The sequence below is a fragment of the Gobius niger genome, assembly GCF_951799975.1.
Source record: "Gobius niger genome assembly, chromosome: 1".
NCBI classification, from domain to species: domain Eukaryota; kingdom Metazoa; phylum Chordata; class Actinopteri; order Gobiiformes; family Gobiidae; genus Gobius; species Gobius niger.
The window spans coordinates 63,171,787-63,190,800 of NC_136852.1; the positions used below are offsets into that span (position 1 = coordinate 63,171,787).

The following is a 19,014-nucleotide window of genomic DNA, read 5'->3' on the forward strand; positions in this document are numbered from 1 at the left end:
CATGTGATATACACAATGCCTAACGGTAAAGAGTAGGCCTCTCCTCTGCTGCAGCTGAAACCCCTGGAGCTTACACACTAAACACATGGATTTACATACAGCACTAACCTCCAATTATCCTCTTATCTTTCTACACTGCCAACAGTGTGAGTCAGGACAAAGCCGAGTGTGTGTTTTCTTGCTTGATTCTGTTGATTAAATAAAGTACTCGTGGGCCTTTGTGGAAAGCAGCCCAATGGTCAATGTCAGACGTTTGGCTCATGGAGCTTTGCAAATGAAAGTGATTGCACAAGCTTTTGAAACTGTACTGTACGTTTGAAATACAACGTGAAAGTGAAATAAGAAGCTATTCAGAAGGAATAATCCTAAGAAGAAGAAGAAGAAGAAGAAGAAGAAGAAGAAGAAGAAGAAGAAGAAGAAGAAGAAGAAGAAGAATCCCTTATACACATTTCTGTTCTTATAACTCATTCTTTGTTAAACATCATGAAAGACATGACTTAGTTAAAACCCTACAAGTAAATAGTGTAACTGGTATAGCCCTGGAACTGCTATTGCTCTGATTTGGACTGACAAAGTAAGGAAATGTTCCATACAAGCATCATCCACTGACATTACGTTTTAATGGATTTGAACTAACGGTGAACGAACAGTGTTTTGTTTGTTTGTAAGGAAACGTATCGATTTTTCTTTTTGAGGAAGTAGCTTCTTTTTTCTTAATTTTTTCCCCAGTAGGATTTGTTGATATTGCCAGCCAGATAAATTGTGTTTTAAATTCTGACAAAAACAACCCAATCCAACTTTATTGATAACGCAGTTAAAAAAAATAGCACTATATTGCAGCACACAGCAGAAAAACTACAATGAGGAAATAGAAAAAGTACAAAGCATACAGTGAGTATTGGTCAATGTTACAAACAATGTCTACAAAACACACCATCACACACACACACACACACACACCGAAATCTACTCTTAATAGGAATTCAAATCAAGGAAGAAAAAGCATGTCTTAAGTGAGCTGACTTATAAACAGATAAAGACCCAACCTGTCTAAGGAGCAAGGGCAGTGCATTCAACAGTTTGCCTTTGGGACCTCTAAAGAAGGAAAACTTTAATAGTGCTTTCTCTCACATTCAACCTTAGTTGTTCTTGTCGTTCTGTGTGGATTTGGATAGACATGACGAAGTCCCATCAATAGACTGTTTTTTTAAAACGCTGTAATCTGTGCTCAGCCTCCACCTGTCCTCCTCTCCTGTCTGCCGTAGTCGTCCCATCAGAAGCACAGGGAATGATTTGTCTGTTGTGATAGGATCATCTCCGCCGGGACATTTGGCTCTCCCATAATCTCTGGATTGTTGAGTGAGAGAATTAGGGTGCGTCTGTGCGCCGATGCAGATGACTCATGTGGATCACTTTCCCCCCGACAACTCGACTGCATGAGGTTATCTAACATTCTCAAGTGTTTGGGAGATTTTTCAAAGTCCAACCACTTTTGTGCTTCAGTCACTTCTAACTCTGCGGCAGAAAGCAGCAATAGGGTGGATTCACTTCTAAATGCATGTCCCCAATTTGTTGTATTTATTGATGAGATATATATATATATTTTTAAACAGTAAACTAACTTATTCACTTTGCTTTACTTCTGTTAATGAGTTCCTCATATTTTATAGAGGCTTGTTGTAAATAAATGCGAAATGGATACAATACATCCCAGTAAATACGCAAGCAGTGCTCGACCTCCAGTATGAAATATCCCTGTCTAAATCCTCTGCCTTCACAGTTTTTAAAGGTAAATGGATTGTAACTTGTCTGCCCCACGATCATAAATAATCCCCAAACACGCTGTCAGCCTTTTATCTGCGATCTGTTTATGTTGCAAAGTTGTGTTGATGCAAAAAAAAGAAAAAAAGAAAAGTGCAGCAAATTTGATTGAATTCACTTCACAGTGTTTCTTTGGAGTTTGGATAAATAACAGTCGAGTGACTCCAACCGATTCCAAACTCTTTCCATGCTTTGGAAAGTGAGCACATTCGTCAGTAATTTATATGTGGGCTTGAAACACTACATTGTTATGTCTCTCTCTCTCTCTACAGTCCGTCCTGTGATGAGGACCTTTCCCCTCGGCCCAAAGGGAAGAAGAAGAAGAGGAAGTCCCAACGCAAGCGGAAGAGGAAAAGGTCTGTTTCTAAAATCATGGGTATTTGAATTATCTAAATATGAAATTTAAAGGGGCTAGATGCAAGTTAGCCATTTTATGCTCACTACTGCCACCTCAGGTCATACGTGTAACTGCACCTTCTATATTAAGCTCGTGCATGACGGCAATTCGGACCCGAAGTAACAACGTTTTGAGTGACAGTGCAGGATTTTAGAGGCAGTTGTGGTGAACAGGTCTGGGCTCTTTCTGCACATTAGGACATGGCTGGAACATGTAGGGGGAGGAAAATATATAATTTTAACATTTTTAAACTCTGTATTTACTCCTTTAAATGTGTGCCTCGTATGGTTTTGCGTGCAGGTCTCGTTCTCACAGCCTGTCGCCAATACGAAAGAAGAAAAAGAAGAAGAAGAAGAGCTCCAAGAAAAGCAAGCGCCACAAGTAAGACAATGTTACTATGAGTCCAGGACCATGATATTAGAAGTGAAGTCTTGACTCTTCACTTACACGTCTTATTTTTCTCCCACTTACATGATTATGCAAATACAAACATCATGAAATGTACTAATATTCATATCCTTCTATTGGCTGAGGTCAGTCCGTGTTATAACTGCACACAATTTGGTCTATAAATCAATAAAGTCTAAAAGGTTAAAAGAAAGAAAGTATGAATCTAATGTGCCAGTAATAGAACAACATTGTAAATCATCCTTATCATTCTACTGTATATTCATGTTTAGTATCTTCATCTTTAACCTCTTAACCCCCGCCTTAACCAGTTCGGCTTTACCCAAATCTAAAAGCTTCTCGACTGGAGACTTTACAGCCTCATTTGAAAGCTAAGGCCTACAGAACTCATCTAAGCTTCTTTCTTGCTATGATTGTCACATTTTCGTCCATTTGGTTGTGTTTTCATCACTTTTTTGTATCTTTTTTGACATGTTTTGGTCACATTTTTTTTTTTTTTTTTACATAACACACCAAAAAGAAATGCGGTCAAAACGGACCAAAAACGTGTTGAAAAGGTGACAAAAAGGGACAATAATGCAACGGAAATGTGACGAAAATGCGTCAAAAAATGTGATAAAAACGTTATAAAAATGCAACAAAAAAAACAATGAAAACATGATGAGAACAGGGCAAACATGTGGTTAAAAAAGGCAACAAAAATTTGATAAAAAATGCAACAAAAATGTGATTCCAAATGTGACAAAAACGTGACAAAAATGGCAATAAAAAAGCTATGAAAATATGATCAAACCACAACAAAAACGACTAAAACGTGATAACAAAAACAAGGATGAAGCTTGGATGAATTCAGTTGGTCTTAGCTTTCAAATGAGGTGTGACACTGGCCTATAGGCTGTAAACTCTACAGTCAAGACGCTTTAAGATTTGGGTAAAACTGGAGAAAATGTGCCCGATTAAGGCAGGGGTTAATGGGTTAATTCTTGGAATGTACCAAACTGAACTGTGCCTGTTAGTGAAAGTTCATACAACGACATACCGTTTATATGAACTGACCTAACCTTTAGTTTCTCCCATTTTAGATATACCTCCAAAAAGTCCAAACACCGGTACGTATATCATTTTAATTCCCTCTTCCACATTTGAATATTCTGTAATGTCACAATGAAAGAACTCCTAATCCTGGAGGTACCTGGGCTGTCGACCATTGACACCTGCTGTTAGCGCTAACGCTGCATTAGCGTCCTCAAAGCGTGCACCTTTTAACAGTCTCATGCTGCAGCTTTGTGCTCCCTAATACTCCGTCTCACGGCTGTCGTCTCTGTGATCCTCTCAGCTCCTCCGGTCTGAAACATAAGAGGAAGGATGAGCGGCGGCACAAAAAAAGGTCAGTGTGTGTGCGCGGCGCTTGCATCAGAATCATGTTCTCTTCAAATCCTACAACACTTCCCCCGACCCCGCTGATCCGCCGTCTCGTGGCAGGCGCCAAACTCCCCCAGCGCGATGCAACGCGGAGCTTTTATGTCTTTTGTGTACAGCGGTTAAACAGCTTGTAAAGTGAGAGAGAGAGAGAGAGGGGTGACGGAGGCTAAGAGACACCTATTTCATGCTGTGATCTTGCATCATTTCATAATTGGGACTTGAGTTGAGCGGCGTGTTGTTTGTAAGCACAGAGAGATTCTTTTTTAAACACAAGGCGCAGTCACAACTCACCCCCCTTTTCTTCTTTATCAAGGTTCTACTTCAGGCTTTTTAAATGTACGCTTATGTTTCAAACACGTCTCATCTTTCAAATTAACACACTGAAGTTTAGCCTATTTTCTCCTCCTTTTTGGCAGTTTTAGTGCAAATGGTGGTTGAGAATTATGCACACAAGGTTCATGAAGGCACAGTGGTAAATAGACTCACGCACGTTCCAAATTATTATGCAAATTTTATTTCAGCGTCATAATAGCAAAATTTAAAAAAAAACTATTCATGGATGGCATTGTGTCTCAGGGCTCTTTGGATCAATGACATCAATCTCAGACGCCTGTGATGATTAGTTGTCGGGTTAAGCCCAGTTAAGGGATAAACTACTGAAAAAGGACGTTCCACATTATTAAGCAGACCACCATTTTCAAGCAATATGGGAAAGAAAAAGGATCTCTCTGCTGATGAAAAGCATGAAATAGTTGAATGCCTTGGACTAGGAATGAAAGCCTTCGATATTTCACGAAAGATTAAGCATAATCATCGCACTGTTAAGAGATTTGTGGCTGATTCAGAGCACACACAGGTTTGTGCAGATAAAGGCACAATGAGGATGGTTTCTGCCAGACAAATGCATCAGATTAAGAGAACAGCTGCTACAAAGCAGCATACAGGTATTTGAAGCTGCTGGTGCCTCTTGAGTCTCCCAATCAGCAAGGTGTAGGACCCTCCAGAGGCTTGCAGTTGTGCATAAACTGTCTATCGGAATTAAATGCTCATGAACAGAAACGGCTGCAGTGGGCCCAGAAATACATGAAGACTCATTTTCAAACAGTCTTGTTCACTGATGAGTGTCGTGTAACCCTGGATTGTCTGATGGATGGAGTAGTGGATGGTTGGTGAATGGCCACCATGTTCCAACAAGGCTGTGGCATCAACAAGGAGGGGGCGGAGTCATGTTTTGGCCTGGAATCATGGGGAGAGAGCTGGTCCGCCCCTATAGGCTCCCTGAAAGTGTGAAACGACCCCTGAAAAATATATGGAGTTTCTAACTGACCACTTTCTTCCATGATTCAAAAAGAAGAGCTGTGCTTTCCTTAACAAAATCATCTTCATGCATAACAATGCACCATGTCATGCTGTAAAGAATACCTCTGCATCATTGGCTTCTTTGGGCATAAAAGGAGAGAAACTCATGCTGCTGACCTTCCCTGACCTTCCCTGACCTCAACCCTACTGAGAACCTTTGGAGCCTCCTCAAGCAACATCAATGAGGGTGGGAGGCAGTTCACGTCTTAACAGCAGCTCCGGGAGGCTATTTTGACATCCTGCAAAGAAATCCAAGAAGAAACTCTCCCAAAAACTCACAAGTTTAATGGATGCAAGAATTTTGAAGCTGCTTTCAAATAAGAGGTCCTTTGTTAAAATGTAACTTGACCCGTTAAGATGTTTTCAGCAAATATGACCTCCTATTGCTGCAAATTCAACAAATTACTATTTTCAGTTCTTTAAAGCCTTTAAAATGTATTGAAATGCTGTTGTATTTAATCATTTGGAGATATATATAGCGCTTTTCCACCTTCATCAAGTGCTCTACAGTAAGGAACCACTCACCCATTCACTCTCTCATTCATACCAATGTACGCACACACTAGATGCAAGGTGGGTGAAGGGTCTTGCCCAAAGACACAACGACAAGGTACAGCTTCGGGAGGCGGGATTCGAGCCCCGACCCTCCGATCATGAGGTGACCCGCTGTACCAACTGTTCACACATGCTACAGCACGTCTATAAACACTAATCAAATCCAAGACATTAAGATACACATGTCCTATACCATGATCATCCCCAGTGTTCCTGTTGTTTGCTCTTCAGTTCTCGGAGCCACGGCCGGAGGAGACGTCGCTATCACAGGTCTCCGTCTGAAGCGTCCTCCTGTCAGTCGTCCCCGGAGGACAGGTGAGGGCCCCCGTCCCCCGTCTGTCCAGCACTAAACCGCTTTATCTTATCAGCCCAATGTGACGCTGCTCCCTGGTCACTCCACAACGATGACTGATAAGACAGAGGCAGGACTCCCGGCTCTTATCACAGCCGCACAGGGAAGGGCCCCAAACTGCGATCAATTCTTTGTATGAAAATGATTGGATAAATGGTTATTTGCCATGGAATATTATTATCATGAAGTTAGATTCTGAGAGCTTAAATGGCATTTAGCTCACTGCAACCCCAAAAAAGGCCTTGAAATCTAAAACTAAAAGAAAAGACAACTGAGTCAATACTAAAAAGCTGTTTGTCTGACAGTGTTGTGGATGTTTTCACAGACGCCATGTGCAGAAGTCAGTGGTGCAGTCAGTGCTCGGCGATCTGGGCCAAACTCAGCTCAAGTGGAGGATGCCAAATAACGCTGAGTGTGCTTCGATGCACCAGTCCATCCTCTCAACTAACAGCGTAAGTTTGCACTTACTTGTTTTTAATAGTTTTTTGTCTGATAAGCCTGAATCTCCAAAATGAGATTGACTTGGGGTCGATTTGATTTGTCTGACTGTGCGATCAAACTGGGAAGTGACGTCTTGTGAGTTCGACGCTCAACTAAACTCACCTTAAAGGAACAGGCCACCGTTTTTCCATGCTGAGATATGTTCTCACCTGAGCTTAGACGAGTTGATACGTACCTGTCTGGTCTTTGTGCGTGCCCGTGGAAGAGCTTGGTTTCTTCTAACTTCACCCCGTTTGGAGCTATAGGAATATACTGGGAGAGACCAAATGCGAACAACATCTTTGGTCTTTTTGCATGACTGAGGGCACACAGTTCTTCCATACTGTGATATGTTCTTACCTGAGCTTAGACGAGTTGATACGTACCTGTCTGGCCTTTGTGCGTGCCCGTGGAAGAGCGCGGTAGCTTCCAGCTTCACCCCCGTTTGGAGCCATAGGAATACATTGGGAGAGGCCAAATGCTAACAACACATTTGGTCGTTTTGCGTGACTGAGGGCACGCACAAAGACCAGACAGGTACGCATCAACTCGTCTAAGCTCAGGTAAGAACATGTCTCAGTATGGAAAAATGGCAGCCTGTTCCTTTAACATGACTGGCTAAAGAAAAAACGCATGCAAATTATCTCCATACGCAAATTTAAATAAGTGCTTCACACAATTACTGAACTGATGCCAAGTGTCATTGGTATGGCAATAGCATTCTGTATTGTATTGGCTTGCGTCATCACACAAGCGAAATAGTGTAGGTGTCAGTCAGGTATTGCCGTGTCATGCGTCACTTCAGCTTGTCACTGTGCTGTGGTACAAAGTGTGAATCTGAAGTGAAGTTTCCCCGTTTGTGGAATCAACCATGCCAAAACTCTGCAAACCCTTTCAAAGAAAAGTTCTGCAGAAATGACTTTGGGTTCGGAGTTTGCGTATAGATCCTGGGGATAAAAGAACGAGGTATTTTAAGAATGAGAGTGTCCCTGAGCCTGTGTCTCATGCTTAGTGGGCCGTAAAATGTATACATTTCTCTGCGGCGATCCTTAATTTATGCTAATTGTGCAGATGAATGTTTAATTACACACCACAGGCTTTTAATTCTGACTCAATAAATGAACTCATAAATTGGATTATGTCAAGCAGGACTTCACACCTGGCTTCAGAATATAAAAGCGTGTCCCACTGTGGTCATTGTATTTGAGCACAAATGCTTCATCTTTAGTCTGTGAGGCCAATACTGTTATCTCAAAGCAGCCCTGAAAGCAAAGGTAGGTATGAGAGCTTAAGATGGTTTTGATTTGAAGCTTTTGTTCGATGGGAGCATAAGTGTTGAAAAATGAAAAACGATTTGGGGAACCGCTTACCAAATAAACAAAATATAAAATCAAGATGACATTGTTTACAGTCCTTGGAGAGCTGCTGTGTATTTTCTGGACATTAGATGTGCAAACATGAGGATAGTGATATATTTACTATCAGCACGGAGATCCAAACTTTATTGGCTCAACTCAGTGTTTTTGAATTGACATTTAAAGCAATGAACTTTTAAAAGTCTATAGCAAAAGTTTTCCAGATCCACCGAGTAATTTCAGGCTTAATAAGAGGGCTATTGTTTGTTTCTTGCAATTCACAACTCTAATGATGCACTTATGTTGCCCGCTCTTCCCTTTTTCTTACACCGTACCTACTTAAGGAGGAAATCTTGATTGGTAAGTGGATGCTAACCGCAGACTGAGGGCTTTACTGTAGGCTCGGTGCAGGCTGTTTATCTGCAGTGGAGAAAAAGCACAGGCATCTGCCCTATTCTGAGGCCTTCTAGTTAGCCGGACTGACTGCAGTCCTTTTCTGTTTACATAAACCCATTCTGTGATGTTCGTTCAATGTTCTTTAACGGAGGTTTTTCTATGGGGCTCTCGTTTTCTCTTCTCTCTTCACTTGACTTAGACGAGCTGGTAGATCTCTCCTCGCATTGTTTTGATTTCTCCTCTGTTATTTTATGTAGCCTATGAATAATTATTTTAGTGTAGGCTTTCTCTATTAGTTTTTAGTGATCTCTTTTTAGTTTAGTCTTTTTTTAAGGATTACCGCATGCTTCAAAATTTGCATGATGTTTCCTTTTCAAGTCTTTTTTCTTTACAAATCAAAAAGGAATCTGGGGGCTATGTATTTTTTTTTGTACTGCCAATTACAATAATTTGAAAAAGAGCTACAGCGGACTCTAGGAAGTTGCAGCCCTGGCTTTAAGCTTGAACTTGTGTGTGCATATTTGCAGACGTTATCTTCAAAGTCTGGAAGTCACCTTTTGGAGGCAAAAGACGCTGGGCTTATTTTGAGGCAGCGAGCGGAGGCCCCACACGATTACGACTCGGGGAATGACACGTCGTCGCCGCCGTCTTGTAAAACAGCTGGGTCCGAGCTGAAGAGGAGCCAAAGTGCGCCGCGCCTCACCTCTCCGGTCAAGCACAAGTTCACCGAGAGAGACAACGGGTCGGATTCAGGGAACTCTGTCACCAGCTACGCCTCGCTGTGCAAAACATACGGGGACGACAGCCTGTCCGCCAGCAGGTTCAGCCCAAATGGGAAGAGGTATATCCATATCCCTTTATACACCACTCATTAAAATACTTTAGATTATGATTAAGAGTGTTATTGTGGGGACATAACACAACTTTATTTCTGTTGTATGTTTAGATGTTTAGAAGTTTTTCATTATCATGCAGGAAATCAATGTGAGCGAAGTTATCATTTGGTTCCTTGCCTAAACAATACAAAAGGTACAAAAAGTACTTTCAGGTCTCAGGGGTGCTGGTTCTCAGGAGACATTGTTTGTTTGTGATATTGATGTTTGAATGATCCTGTCATAGGCCAGAGCTTTTGAAATGTGATTGAGCTTCACGTGCAGTGGGAGGGGCCAGTCACCTCCAATATTGTTTGCCTAAAACTAAAAATAACCTTTGGCAACATAAAAAACATAGTCTTAGGGTTGATTGGTTCTTTTGCCAAGAAAATACTGTATGTATGAATAATAGGTGCAACGGGCATGGACAAAACTAATTAACTTCAGGTTTAAGTGAACAGGGCGTATGATCAAATATGGGGCCTTCCTTTTTCATGCAATAGTATATATATCATGATGTAGCACAATTATTCACCAATAAAATGTGTGACTATCATTAGCTTATCATGGTTAGTTTCCAAGTTATGTAAAGAAATGCACCATGAATTTAGCCAGACTTGGGTCGTTTTCAGACTTCAAAGAAAACAGGAAGTTGAGAGCGTGACCGATCTCTGCTGATTGGTCAAATGCCACAGGAGTGGGAGCTGTGATGTAGGGCGATCTCTTCTGATTGGCTGAGTGAGGACCAGTGTTGGGGGTAACGTATTACAAAAGTAATGAGTTACAAAAACGTAACTAAGGAACATAACATATTGCTTACAAAAAATACGGGAATATATTAGTCAGGTCAATTCAAGTAGCTCGAGTTACAAGTGCATTTAAATGTATGATCAACAAAATGCCAAACACAAATCAAGTTGCTCACTGGTGTTTAAGAGTTGCATGTAGTTAATGTCCTCAAAACAAAACACAGTGAATGGGGAAAGTGAAGGAAAATGAAATCTCTGACTGCACTTTTGCTCGGTGGCATTATTACTATTTTCAGTTTATATTTTGCCAAAAGTAAATCAAAAGTAACTCAAAGTAGTGTTTTGAAACAGTAATATGTAATACAAACATATTACATTTTCAAAGCTGAAATCACTAATATAGAGTATATTACTTTTTTTTAAGTAACTTGCCCAACACTGGTGAGGACTACATGCTCCTTTGCCTTACTGATGTGCAGCAGGGAAGCTGATTTGTAAAGTGTGCGGAAATTACCAAAAATAGTCCCTTGCCCTATAAAGAGATATTCACAGCATTTTCACAAATAAAAACGTTGCGTGAGGAAGGTGTTTATCTTTGTCTGTGAGCACGCTCTTTGATAGAGTCATATTTAGTGGACAAGACTAATGCCTCTCTTAAAACCAGACCACATTCACTTATGGCTTTATCAGCGGAGCGCGGGTGAAATGGATTTCTCTGTTTTGTGTTTTGTGTGAAGAAGAGAGGAGATAACCTTGGGCTGTGGGCTGGAGGAGGAGGCAGTGAAGTCGTGTTGCTCTCACAGAGGGAGCAGAGCGTGTCGGAGAGCAGGCAGGAGCAGGACGTCCAGCCGCAGCAGTAGCAGCAGCAGATACTCCGGGAGCTACAGGCACTACTCACGAAGCTCATCTCTGTCATCACACAGGTGGGACCCTCGCGTCTCAACATGAGTAACACTATCATGACTTTCTTGGTGCGCACTGTCGGACACAGCTGAGTGGCTTTGACAAGAAATGTAGAGGCACTGTTGAGTGGGAAGCGCCCAGGATTGACTTAGGTCCAGTAAATCCTCGCTATAAAACACTGTCTTCCAGCAGCTCCTTCTCTGCAGACGTGATAGGGCAGCAAAAATACACCAGGCTTCAGGTCACTGCCTGACCTCCTTTTTCTTTTGTTCTGTACCTTCAATTGTCACTCTAGTACAAACAATGTTCACACTGACACACCAACAAGACACTTCCCATTTTGATGACACTGACTTGAAATAATCTGCCTTTTTCTCAAGTCTATTTGTTTGGGCTCTTTAATTCTAGTTGTAATAAGACAAGAATGAAATTGAAATGGTCTAGCACTGGGATTTGGGCTGTTTTACAATCTGTAGAAGAGAAGTGCGGGCAATGACTAAGCTTCTAGCTTCAGTATTGTTAACTCAGGACCTAAAAGTGGATTGCACTTCTGAGTAAGTTTACTTTTGATAAATGAAAACGGGAACCAACAGTACCAAGAATACTGTATTTTACAATAACAGGCCAAGTTTTTACAACTTGAAATGATGATTATTATTTACCTCAAATAAAGAAACACGGCTTTTCGTATTTAAGTTCTGCCTGCTCAGGCACATACATTACATTTTTGAGCACAATACGGTGAAAATATTAAAAGCATAAATATGTGGCTTATTGCGGGGCTTGTTCTTTGCCCACTTTGGGCTGAATGTTTTGCTCATCCTCCACATCCTGAGTTACGGCAAACGACAATGATGGCAAATTGTGGATAATTTCTTTACTTTTCCTTTACTCGTCCTGGGTCTGTCTTTATCACAGAAGTGGACCAGGGAGCACTGGGGGGAGGTTTGAAGCCGGGGCTGGTGTGAGAGAGTGGAGCTGATGGAGTTCACCGATAGTTAGCTGAGGAAAAACTAAATCGGTCTCTGTGTTGTGGTCGACTCCTCTCTGCGTCTGCAGGAAAACCAACCTTGACAGTTTCGCATAAATCCACATTACGACGCTTCTTTCCACCTTAAATATTCACTGCTTTTAGTTCTTTCATGGTTAAAATATAAAACTCTGTCTCCTCTTGACTTCAGAAACAGGAGCTCTTTGGACATGCCGCCGCCATGTTTGTTTACGATGCACATGCACAAGCAATGGGAAGTTTCTTAAAACCGGAAAATAGCGTAAACATGCTGTTATATCCCAGTTACTGACGGAAAATCCCAGCCCGAAAATCAATTCTCAAAATCGGGAAACTGCTTTTATATGATCAAAGACAAAACCGTAATATTAAAAACTCCCAATAATAACCGGGAAATTCGAGCCCTTGTATAGCCCATATTGTCTCTTTAATATTTATATTAGTTAGTGTATGTATATCTAGGTAGATACAGTAACATCAAAGACCAATCAATGAATAATAGCTAAAATGATCACTGTTCTGCTCTCTCAGCTCATACTCCCGATCCCCAAGTTCCTCCCCCGGCGTGAGGCGAAGAAGCAGCTCCCGAGGAAGCTCCGGCAGATACAGTGTGGACAGGTGAACCACACCTCCTCTCCTCACCTCATCCATATCCCTAAAGTAGCATTTGTTTACGCTCTTTTAATGCTTTCTAGATTGCGAGACAGACAGAGAACATCCAGCTCCCGAGAATCCAAAGTGTCACATTCGCATAAGGTGAGCGGGAAGAGACGGAGGCGCAAGTCTTACTCCCCCATGAAGAAGAGAAGGAGAGACTCGCCAAGTCACCTGGAAGCGCGCCGCATTACCAGGTACATATTTCTCCGACTACGTTTCAAAGCGCTATGATATAAGGCACATTTCAGACCTAAAGGCAGAGCAAGCCACCTGCTGTCTTCATTACCCTCCCCCGCAGTTGTCCCCAACCTGGAGCCATTCGCTTTGATTCTTATGAGCCGCACTTCTCGAATGGCTTTTAGCCCAGGCACGATCATGCAGCCAAAAGGAGGTGCAAACAAGCAACGGCAAACACAAAGGAACTGAGAATCTAAAACAAGCTGGTATTTACTTCGTCGGCACATGATGGTGGCGGAATTAATTAATGTAGAGGGATGTGCACAAAATAGAAGCAGCTGTCTTCATTGAATGTAAGCATCTGCAGCTTTTATGGCAGTTGACAACCATTACTTCTTCTGGCGGCGGCACATCTGACTTGATTATAGGGAGATGCCTTAAGTGCACAAAATGTTAGAAAGGAGTTTGTGTGAAGAATGTTGATGGCAGTTTAAAAGTACCTCCTCCAAACAAATGAGCCGATAATTGTGTGCTAATATGTTTTGTCAAGACGCCTCCAAAACGATTTTTTTTTTTTTTTATGCTCTTGTAACTCTTGCTTGAAAGGGAATTTACATGATGTGTTCGGTATAGTCTGAGCACACCCAGAGTGTAAAGATGATTTCAACCTGAAAAGACAGAGACAGAAAAGGCATTAAATAAAGTTTTATTGAATGAATGCAAATCATGATTGGGCCTCAGAATCTTCCCCCGGAGCCTGGACACTGGTGGTAGAAGGAGACCCGGGGTGACCAGTCGATGACGAGCAGAGTTGGGGAGAGGCCGGGGCGGAGAAAGGGGTGGAGGAGGGTCGTAGCACGGCTGGGAAACTCTGAGTCATTGACCAGGGGGCTTAAGAAGGGGAACCTGTGCGACGAGTGGCTGGAGCAGGGACGACCGCTGCGATGATAGGCTGACGTGAAGGTGCGGCTTGAGCTGGGTCTGTGGTTGGATGATGAGGCAATGAATGAATGCAGCTGGTGTCCTCCAGGTTGAATTTGCACAGAAGCTTCATCACACGTATTTCCAGATGTACATAATAAGGTCCAATTTAGGTCCAATTTAGGTTCAATATCCAAATAAACATCCATCCATCTATCCATCCATCCATTTTCTTCCACTTGTCAAATCACATTGCACCAGCCCCTTATGGCTCCTCCTGCAGGTGGTGGGTCCACAGAAGGACGGCCTCACAATTAACCGGGCCTGTTGGTCTCTCATAAGAGGCTTCTGAACCACTCTTTGTCTGACATGTCACCTAGGACCTGTTTGATATGGGAGACCCTACCAGGGGCACGAAGCCCCCGACAACAGAGCTCCAGGATCATTCGGGCGCTCAAACCCCTCCACCACGTTAAGGTGGTGGTTCCAGGAGGGGTCCAAATAAACAGATTTTGTAAAATAACATTTTTCAACACTTGATTCTGGACTTTTCCCATCTTCATTGTTCCATTGTTGACATTTCAAGCCCTCTTTCATTTTGTCTCAGTCTCTTAAAAAACAATATGAACATTTCCACAACATTGGACGCAAAGACAGAGAAAAGACAGAGAAAATCTACCACAGTGTCTCTCTTGTCTCCCTCACAGTGCCAGGAAGCGTCCCATCCCTTACTTCAGACGAAGCCCCTCGTCCAGCAGCAGCGTGTCCTCCTGGAGCAGCCTGTTCAGCAGAAGTCGCTCCCGCAGCGCCCCCTACAGGCAAAGCCGTAGCCGAGGTCGCTCTTACTCGTCCTACAGGAGCTACAGCCGCTCCTCCTCCTGGAACTCCATCTTTGGCTCGCGCAGTCGGAGCCGAAGCAGCGGACATTTGCGCAAATGCCACAGGAGGAGGCATTAGGAGTCCCACCGGACATTGAGGACAGAGCAGAAACCAGCAGAGGGCAGCGCTGAGCGTGTAGAAGTGGTGAGCTGTGGAGATGTCCCAACCGGGGCGTAACACTTCTGTTATGGAAGTGGTCTTGTTTGCACCATTAGAGAGTGCTACATGGAAGAATGTTTTATGTTGGTTTCCCCTGTTCTTCGTCTTGCATCAGCATCCACAATGGACTATGACTCTTTATTTGGAAGGATTTACCAGACAAGTGGCTCAATTTCTTTTGTCTTTTTTTATTTACTCAAATTCTGTGCCCCCTTTTTCCTAGGCTTGACATAATTCAAGAAAGTGGAAACATGGGAATCATTTGAAATATAGTAATTTAACTTTTTAACTTATCGTGTGAAATCCCTGCAGAATAGTGTGTAGGCAGATGTTTGTGGGGATACAAGAGACCGGTGTGTGCAGTGTGATATAAATGTTTAGCAAGTTTTTTTTTTTTTCATAAACCCAGAAGCAGTGCCGATGTTAAAAACAGCCTGGTGCAGGCTCAGTGTTGTAAACATTTCTCATACTTGAGCGGCTTGAAACATCCTTATTCCACCCTGCCCACTTTTGCCTCTTTTTGCCTCTTTTTGCCACGGATTGGCAAAATGTGATTGGTTAAGCCCCGTCACTCATTCAGTGCATGACAAGACTGACCAATGGGAGGGGTGATGGGGGAAAAGCATCTGATTAGAGAAAAAGAAAAACACAAGTAAACTATGACTTTCAATATGGCGATCTCTTCAAATAAGCATTGTAACATGGATAATATCATAACATTTTATTTTTCCCCAGCTCCACTCCCCACAAATAATTTGGACTTCATGAAAGCGTTTTGAAAGTTTGGACAGTTCCACAACAATCAACAATTTATACTAAACCAGCTTCCTCGGCCTGGTTTGAAAGTGGGAAAAATGAGGTCACCCTTTGGTCTTGTCCACCTTGATCTTGGCCTGAATATTCATACTGGGAAAAGGTAGAAAGCACTAGAGAATTGTCCTGCACCCAAATGGTCATTTCTCTTCTCTCTGCCATGAAACAATAAATACCATATGATGCGGCAATGGAAGCCCAAGCAGCAATTATATCAAACAGAATTGTTTATGATAGGGGGGAAATGTAAAATATTTGTAATTTATATTTAGAGGCTGTTGTATGGCTGTAAAAATTGAACCACTTGATGAGGGCCTTTTAGAAATGGCTCCAGAGAAAAAGCTTATCAGAACGAGGCACGCTTTATAGCTCTGATCTGGCCACTTCACACGCTGCAGCAGAACAAACATGCCATTCCCTCTGAAAAATGAAATGGCAAGGGCAGGCCGACGGCGAGCAGAGCACCTGTCAGCCCAAATGTCAAATTAATTTATCCTCCGATCAAGTGGAAAGCTATTGAAATGTCAGCTCGCGTAATACAGCGCCGTGGCACCGCAAACCTGGCGACAGCACGGGAAATTTCTCTCCCTGTCAGCCGAGTCATGAGCTGTTTTTCTAATCTGTACAGCATGTGTAAGGCAAATCTAATAACCAACGTGTGAACATTCGAGTTTTGCAAGCACGGTCTCTGTGGAGTTTGTACGTTGTGTCAAGGTTTGCTCGTCATATATCTAAAAAGCTAAAGTAAATCAGAATTCTAATCAAAGATGCCCAGAGTTTGGAACTAATTCTCCTACGAATCGTACAAAAAACCCTAATTTTGAGCAATCTTGTGGTTATACCTCAGCGATATTACATTACAGCAAACCTCCAACAATGTGTATAAGCCATAATATCCGTTTTTGCATTGTTCGTCGACGTCTATATTTATTGCTTATTTATTATTTATTGGTTGTTTACAAAGTACTATTTCTATGCAACACTGTCTGTCTGTATCTCCACTGTAATGTATTTATTTTTTTATATGATATGAAGGATGTTTTGTTTTTCACCTCCTGTATGTCACCTTGGACATTTCACAAGAAGCAGCTGCGTTTTGGACCTGAGGAGTTGGCAAAGAGTTTGGAGCTGCCTGTTGACACGCTGTATATGATTGGGAGTAAATAGACCTAATAGGGGCCTGGCATATCTGTTCTATGCACTTACAGAATTCACCCGAAAAGCATGAGGTGATGTATTGTTCACTACTGATTTCCGACTTTTTTCAACTCTTTAGGAGCAGGTGAAAGCCAGTGACTCCCCTCCTTACTGTGTAAACTTGTGCAGAAATCTACTTTGGAACATGTATCTATGGTAAAGTGGTGTAAATATGCATATGGATTGACTAGTTTGATACTTGATGATGATATGCAGATTGTAGAATGTTGTAAATCTATGTTCACATTGTTTGTGTAGGCTATCATTCGTCCAGGATTGATCCATTGCAGTGGTAGAGATTTTCACATGTTGTCTACTGGACTGAGCTGGTTCATTTAAAGGAGCAGGCCGCCGTTTTTCCACACTGTGATATGTTCTCACCTGAGCTTAGACGAGTTGATATGTACCTGTGTGGTCTTTGTGCGTGCACATGGAAGAGCTTGGTCGCTTCTAACTTCACCCCCGTTTGGAGCTATAGCGATATACTGGGAGAGGCTACGTGCTAACAACATATTTGGTCTTTTTGCGTGACTGAGGGCACACAGTTCTTCCATACTGTGAACTATGTTCTTACCTGAGCTTAGACGAGTTGATGCGTACCTGTCTTTTGTGCATGCCAATGAAAGAGCGCCATAGCTTCCAACTTCACCCCCGTTTGGAGCTATAGGAATATACTGGGAGAGGCCAAACACTAACAACATCTTTGGTCAGGTGAGAACATATCTCAGTGTGGAAAAACGGTGGCCTGTTCCTTTAAGGACGTTTCGCTTTTAACTTCAGAAGAGCAAGAAGAAGCGCTTGAAGGTACAAACAAATCGTCTTTGTTAATTGAAGATGTTTTTCCGCCCACTCCATGAGCTTCTTCAGCTTTTGGTTTGCAGACGGGTATTTAAAACCTTCTCATGAAAGGAGTTGGAATGATTCACAGCATGATTTACTCTAAACTTGGTTCTGCTTTGTTGAAACCTAGAGCTGAAGAAGCTCCTTGGGTGTGTGAGTGACACGTCTTCATTTCTCAACTCTCTGATGACTGTTTGTTGAAAGTCTTTGCGATGGAAAGGTCCTGGCTGAACTCATTTGTTAGTGATGCTGATAATACATGTTCATGCCATCTAGACACCCATCTACTAGGAATCTACTATAGGTTTCTGAAAGACAAAATCCAAACTTCAACATCAATAATGAAAAATCTAAACATCTTGGCCCCTCTTGTCAAACAATGTGAACGTAGCCTTTTCGCTAAATGAACACTCAATGGACTGTGGACATCTTGTACTTGAGTTCCCTCTGTCCATACCTTAAAGTTTTGCCATAAAACCCAGCTCATATAGCAATAGTGAACCAATATGTGACAAAACAGCTCCTATTTTCTGTATCAAGGGGCCCGTTTCTCAAGAGGTGTTGCTCCTGTTGCCACATTTGATCTGTGTCGGGGTGATGGTAAACAATGTGTCATGTGGAAATGGAACTGTACCTGCCATGACCTCTTCAAAACAACCCTGTCACTGCGTGTTCAGAATAAGCTATTAAATCATCTTCTATCTTGAACTGCCTTGCTTCTTTTGCTTCTTAGGAGGTAAATATACTTTAACATCACACCACTGAAGTTGTAATAGTAGCCACTTAATGACGTAAAAGCAATTTCTCTTAGGCACTATGACCTAATGGTTATTAAAAAGCCAGTGAGTCACCCTATAGGAGGAGGGGTCATACTGCGGCTGACTGACAGGAGCACACAACTTTATTTGGACAGGAGAGGGCCGTCCGGCAACTGCTGTGACAAAAAGCACTGTAAAAAGAAAGAGGTTGTGCTGCACATCACTTACTGTCATCTTTGAGATGTTTTTATTTTAACAGTGTATACACTATTGTGCAGGGCTACCTTGCAATTCAACTGAGAAGCCATTCATTCAAACAAGGGCGCCCTAATGTCAAGAATTCAAACACCGTCACCCATGTTGTTACCAAAGTGAAAGATCGGTCCCACTTTTATCTGCCTATTTGATACATATCATAGCTATCTAAAAGTAACTCCATATCAAACCCTCAGTACTCATATTCAATCTTTAAATTCTATTCTGTTATAGTAGGAGGGTGGGAGAACAGATAGAGTGGTTTACAGTGAGTGGGAGG

The 19,014-nt window shown here is 42.2% G+C and overlaps 1 protein-coding gene across 3 annotated transcripts in view; it reads left to right on the forward strand.

The window, feature by feature from the left end:
* Positions 1–15,305, forward strand: part of srrm4 (serine/arginine repetitive matrix 4) — an 81,048-nt gene extending 65,743 nt beyond the window's left edge. Inside the window, exons 3-13 of one of the 3 annotated variants that reach the window (XM_079571808.1) lie at positions 2,094–2,177; positions 2,519–2,599; positions 3,709–3,735; positions 3,963–4,013; positions 6,194–6,277; positions 6,640–6,766; positions 9,073–9,386; positions 10,907–11,089; positions 12,610–12,696; positions 12,774–12,929; positions 14,541–15,305. In XM_079571808.1, the coding sequence (XP_079427934.1) occupies positions 2,094–2,177; positions 2,519–2,599; positions 3,709–3,735; positions 3,963–4,013; positions 6,194–6,277; positions 6,640–6,766; positions 9,073–9,386; positions 10,907–11,089; positions 12,610–12,696; positions 12,774–12,929; positions 14,541–14,790 (1,444 nt within the window). In that variant the 3' untranslated portion in view covers positions 14,791–15,305. Of the gene's footprint in view, positions 1–2,093; positions 2,178–2,518; positions 2,600–3,708; positions 3,736–3,962; positions 4,014–6,193; positions 6,278–6,639; positions 6,767–9,072; positions 9,387–10,903; positions 11,090–12,609; positions 12,697–12,773; positions 12,930–14,540 lie in introns of all 3 variants that reach the window. The other 2 variants (XM_079571807.1, XM_079571809.1) reach the window with 2 other exon arrangements.
* The last annotated feature ends 3,709 nt before the right edge of the window (positions 15,306–19,014 follow it).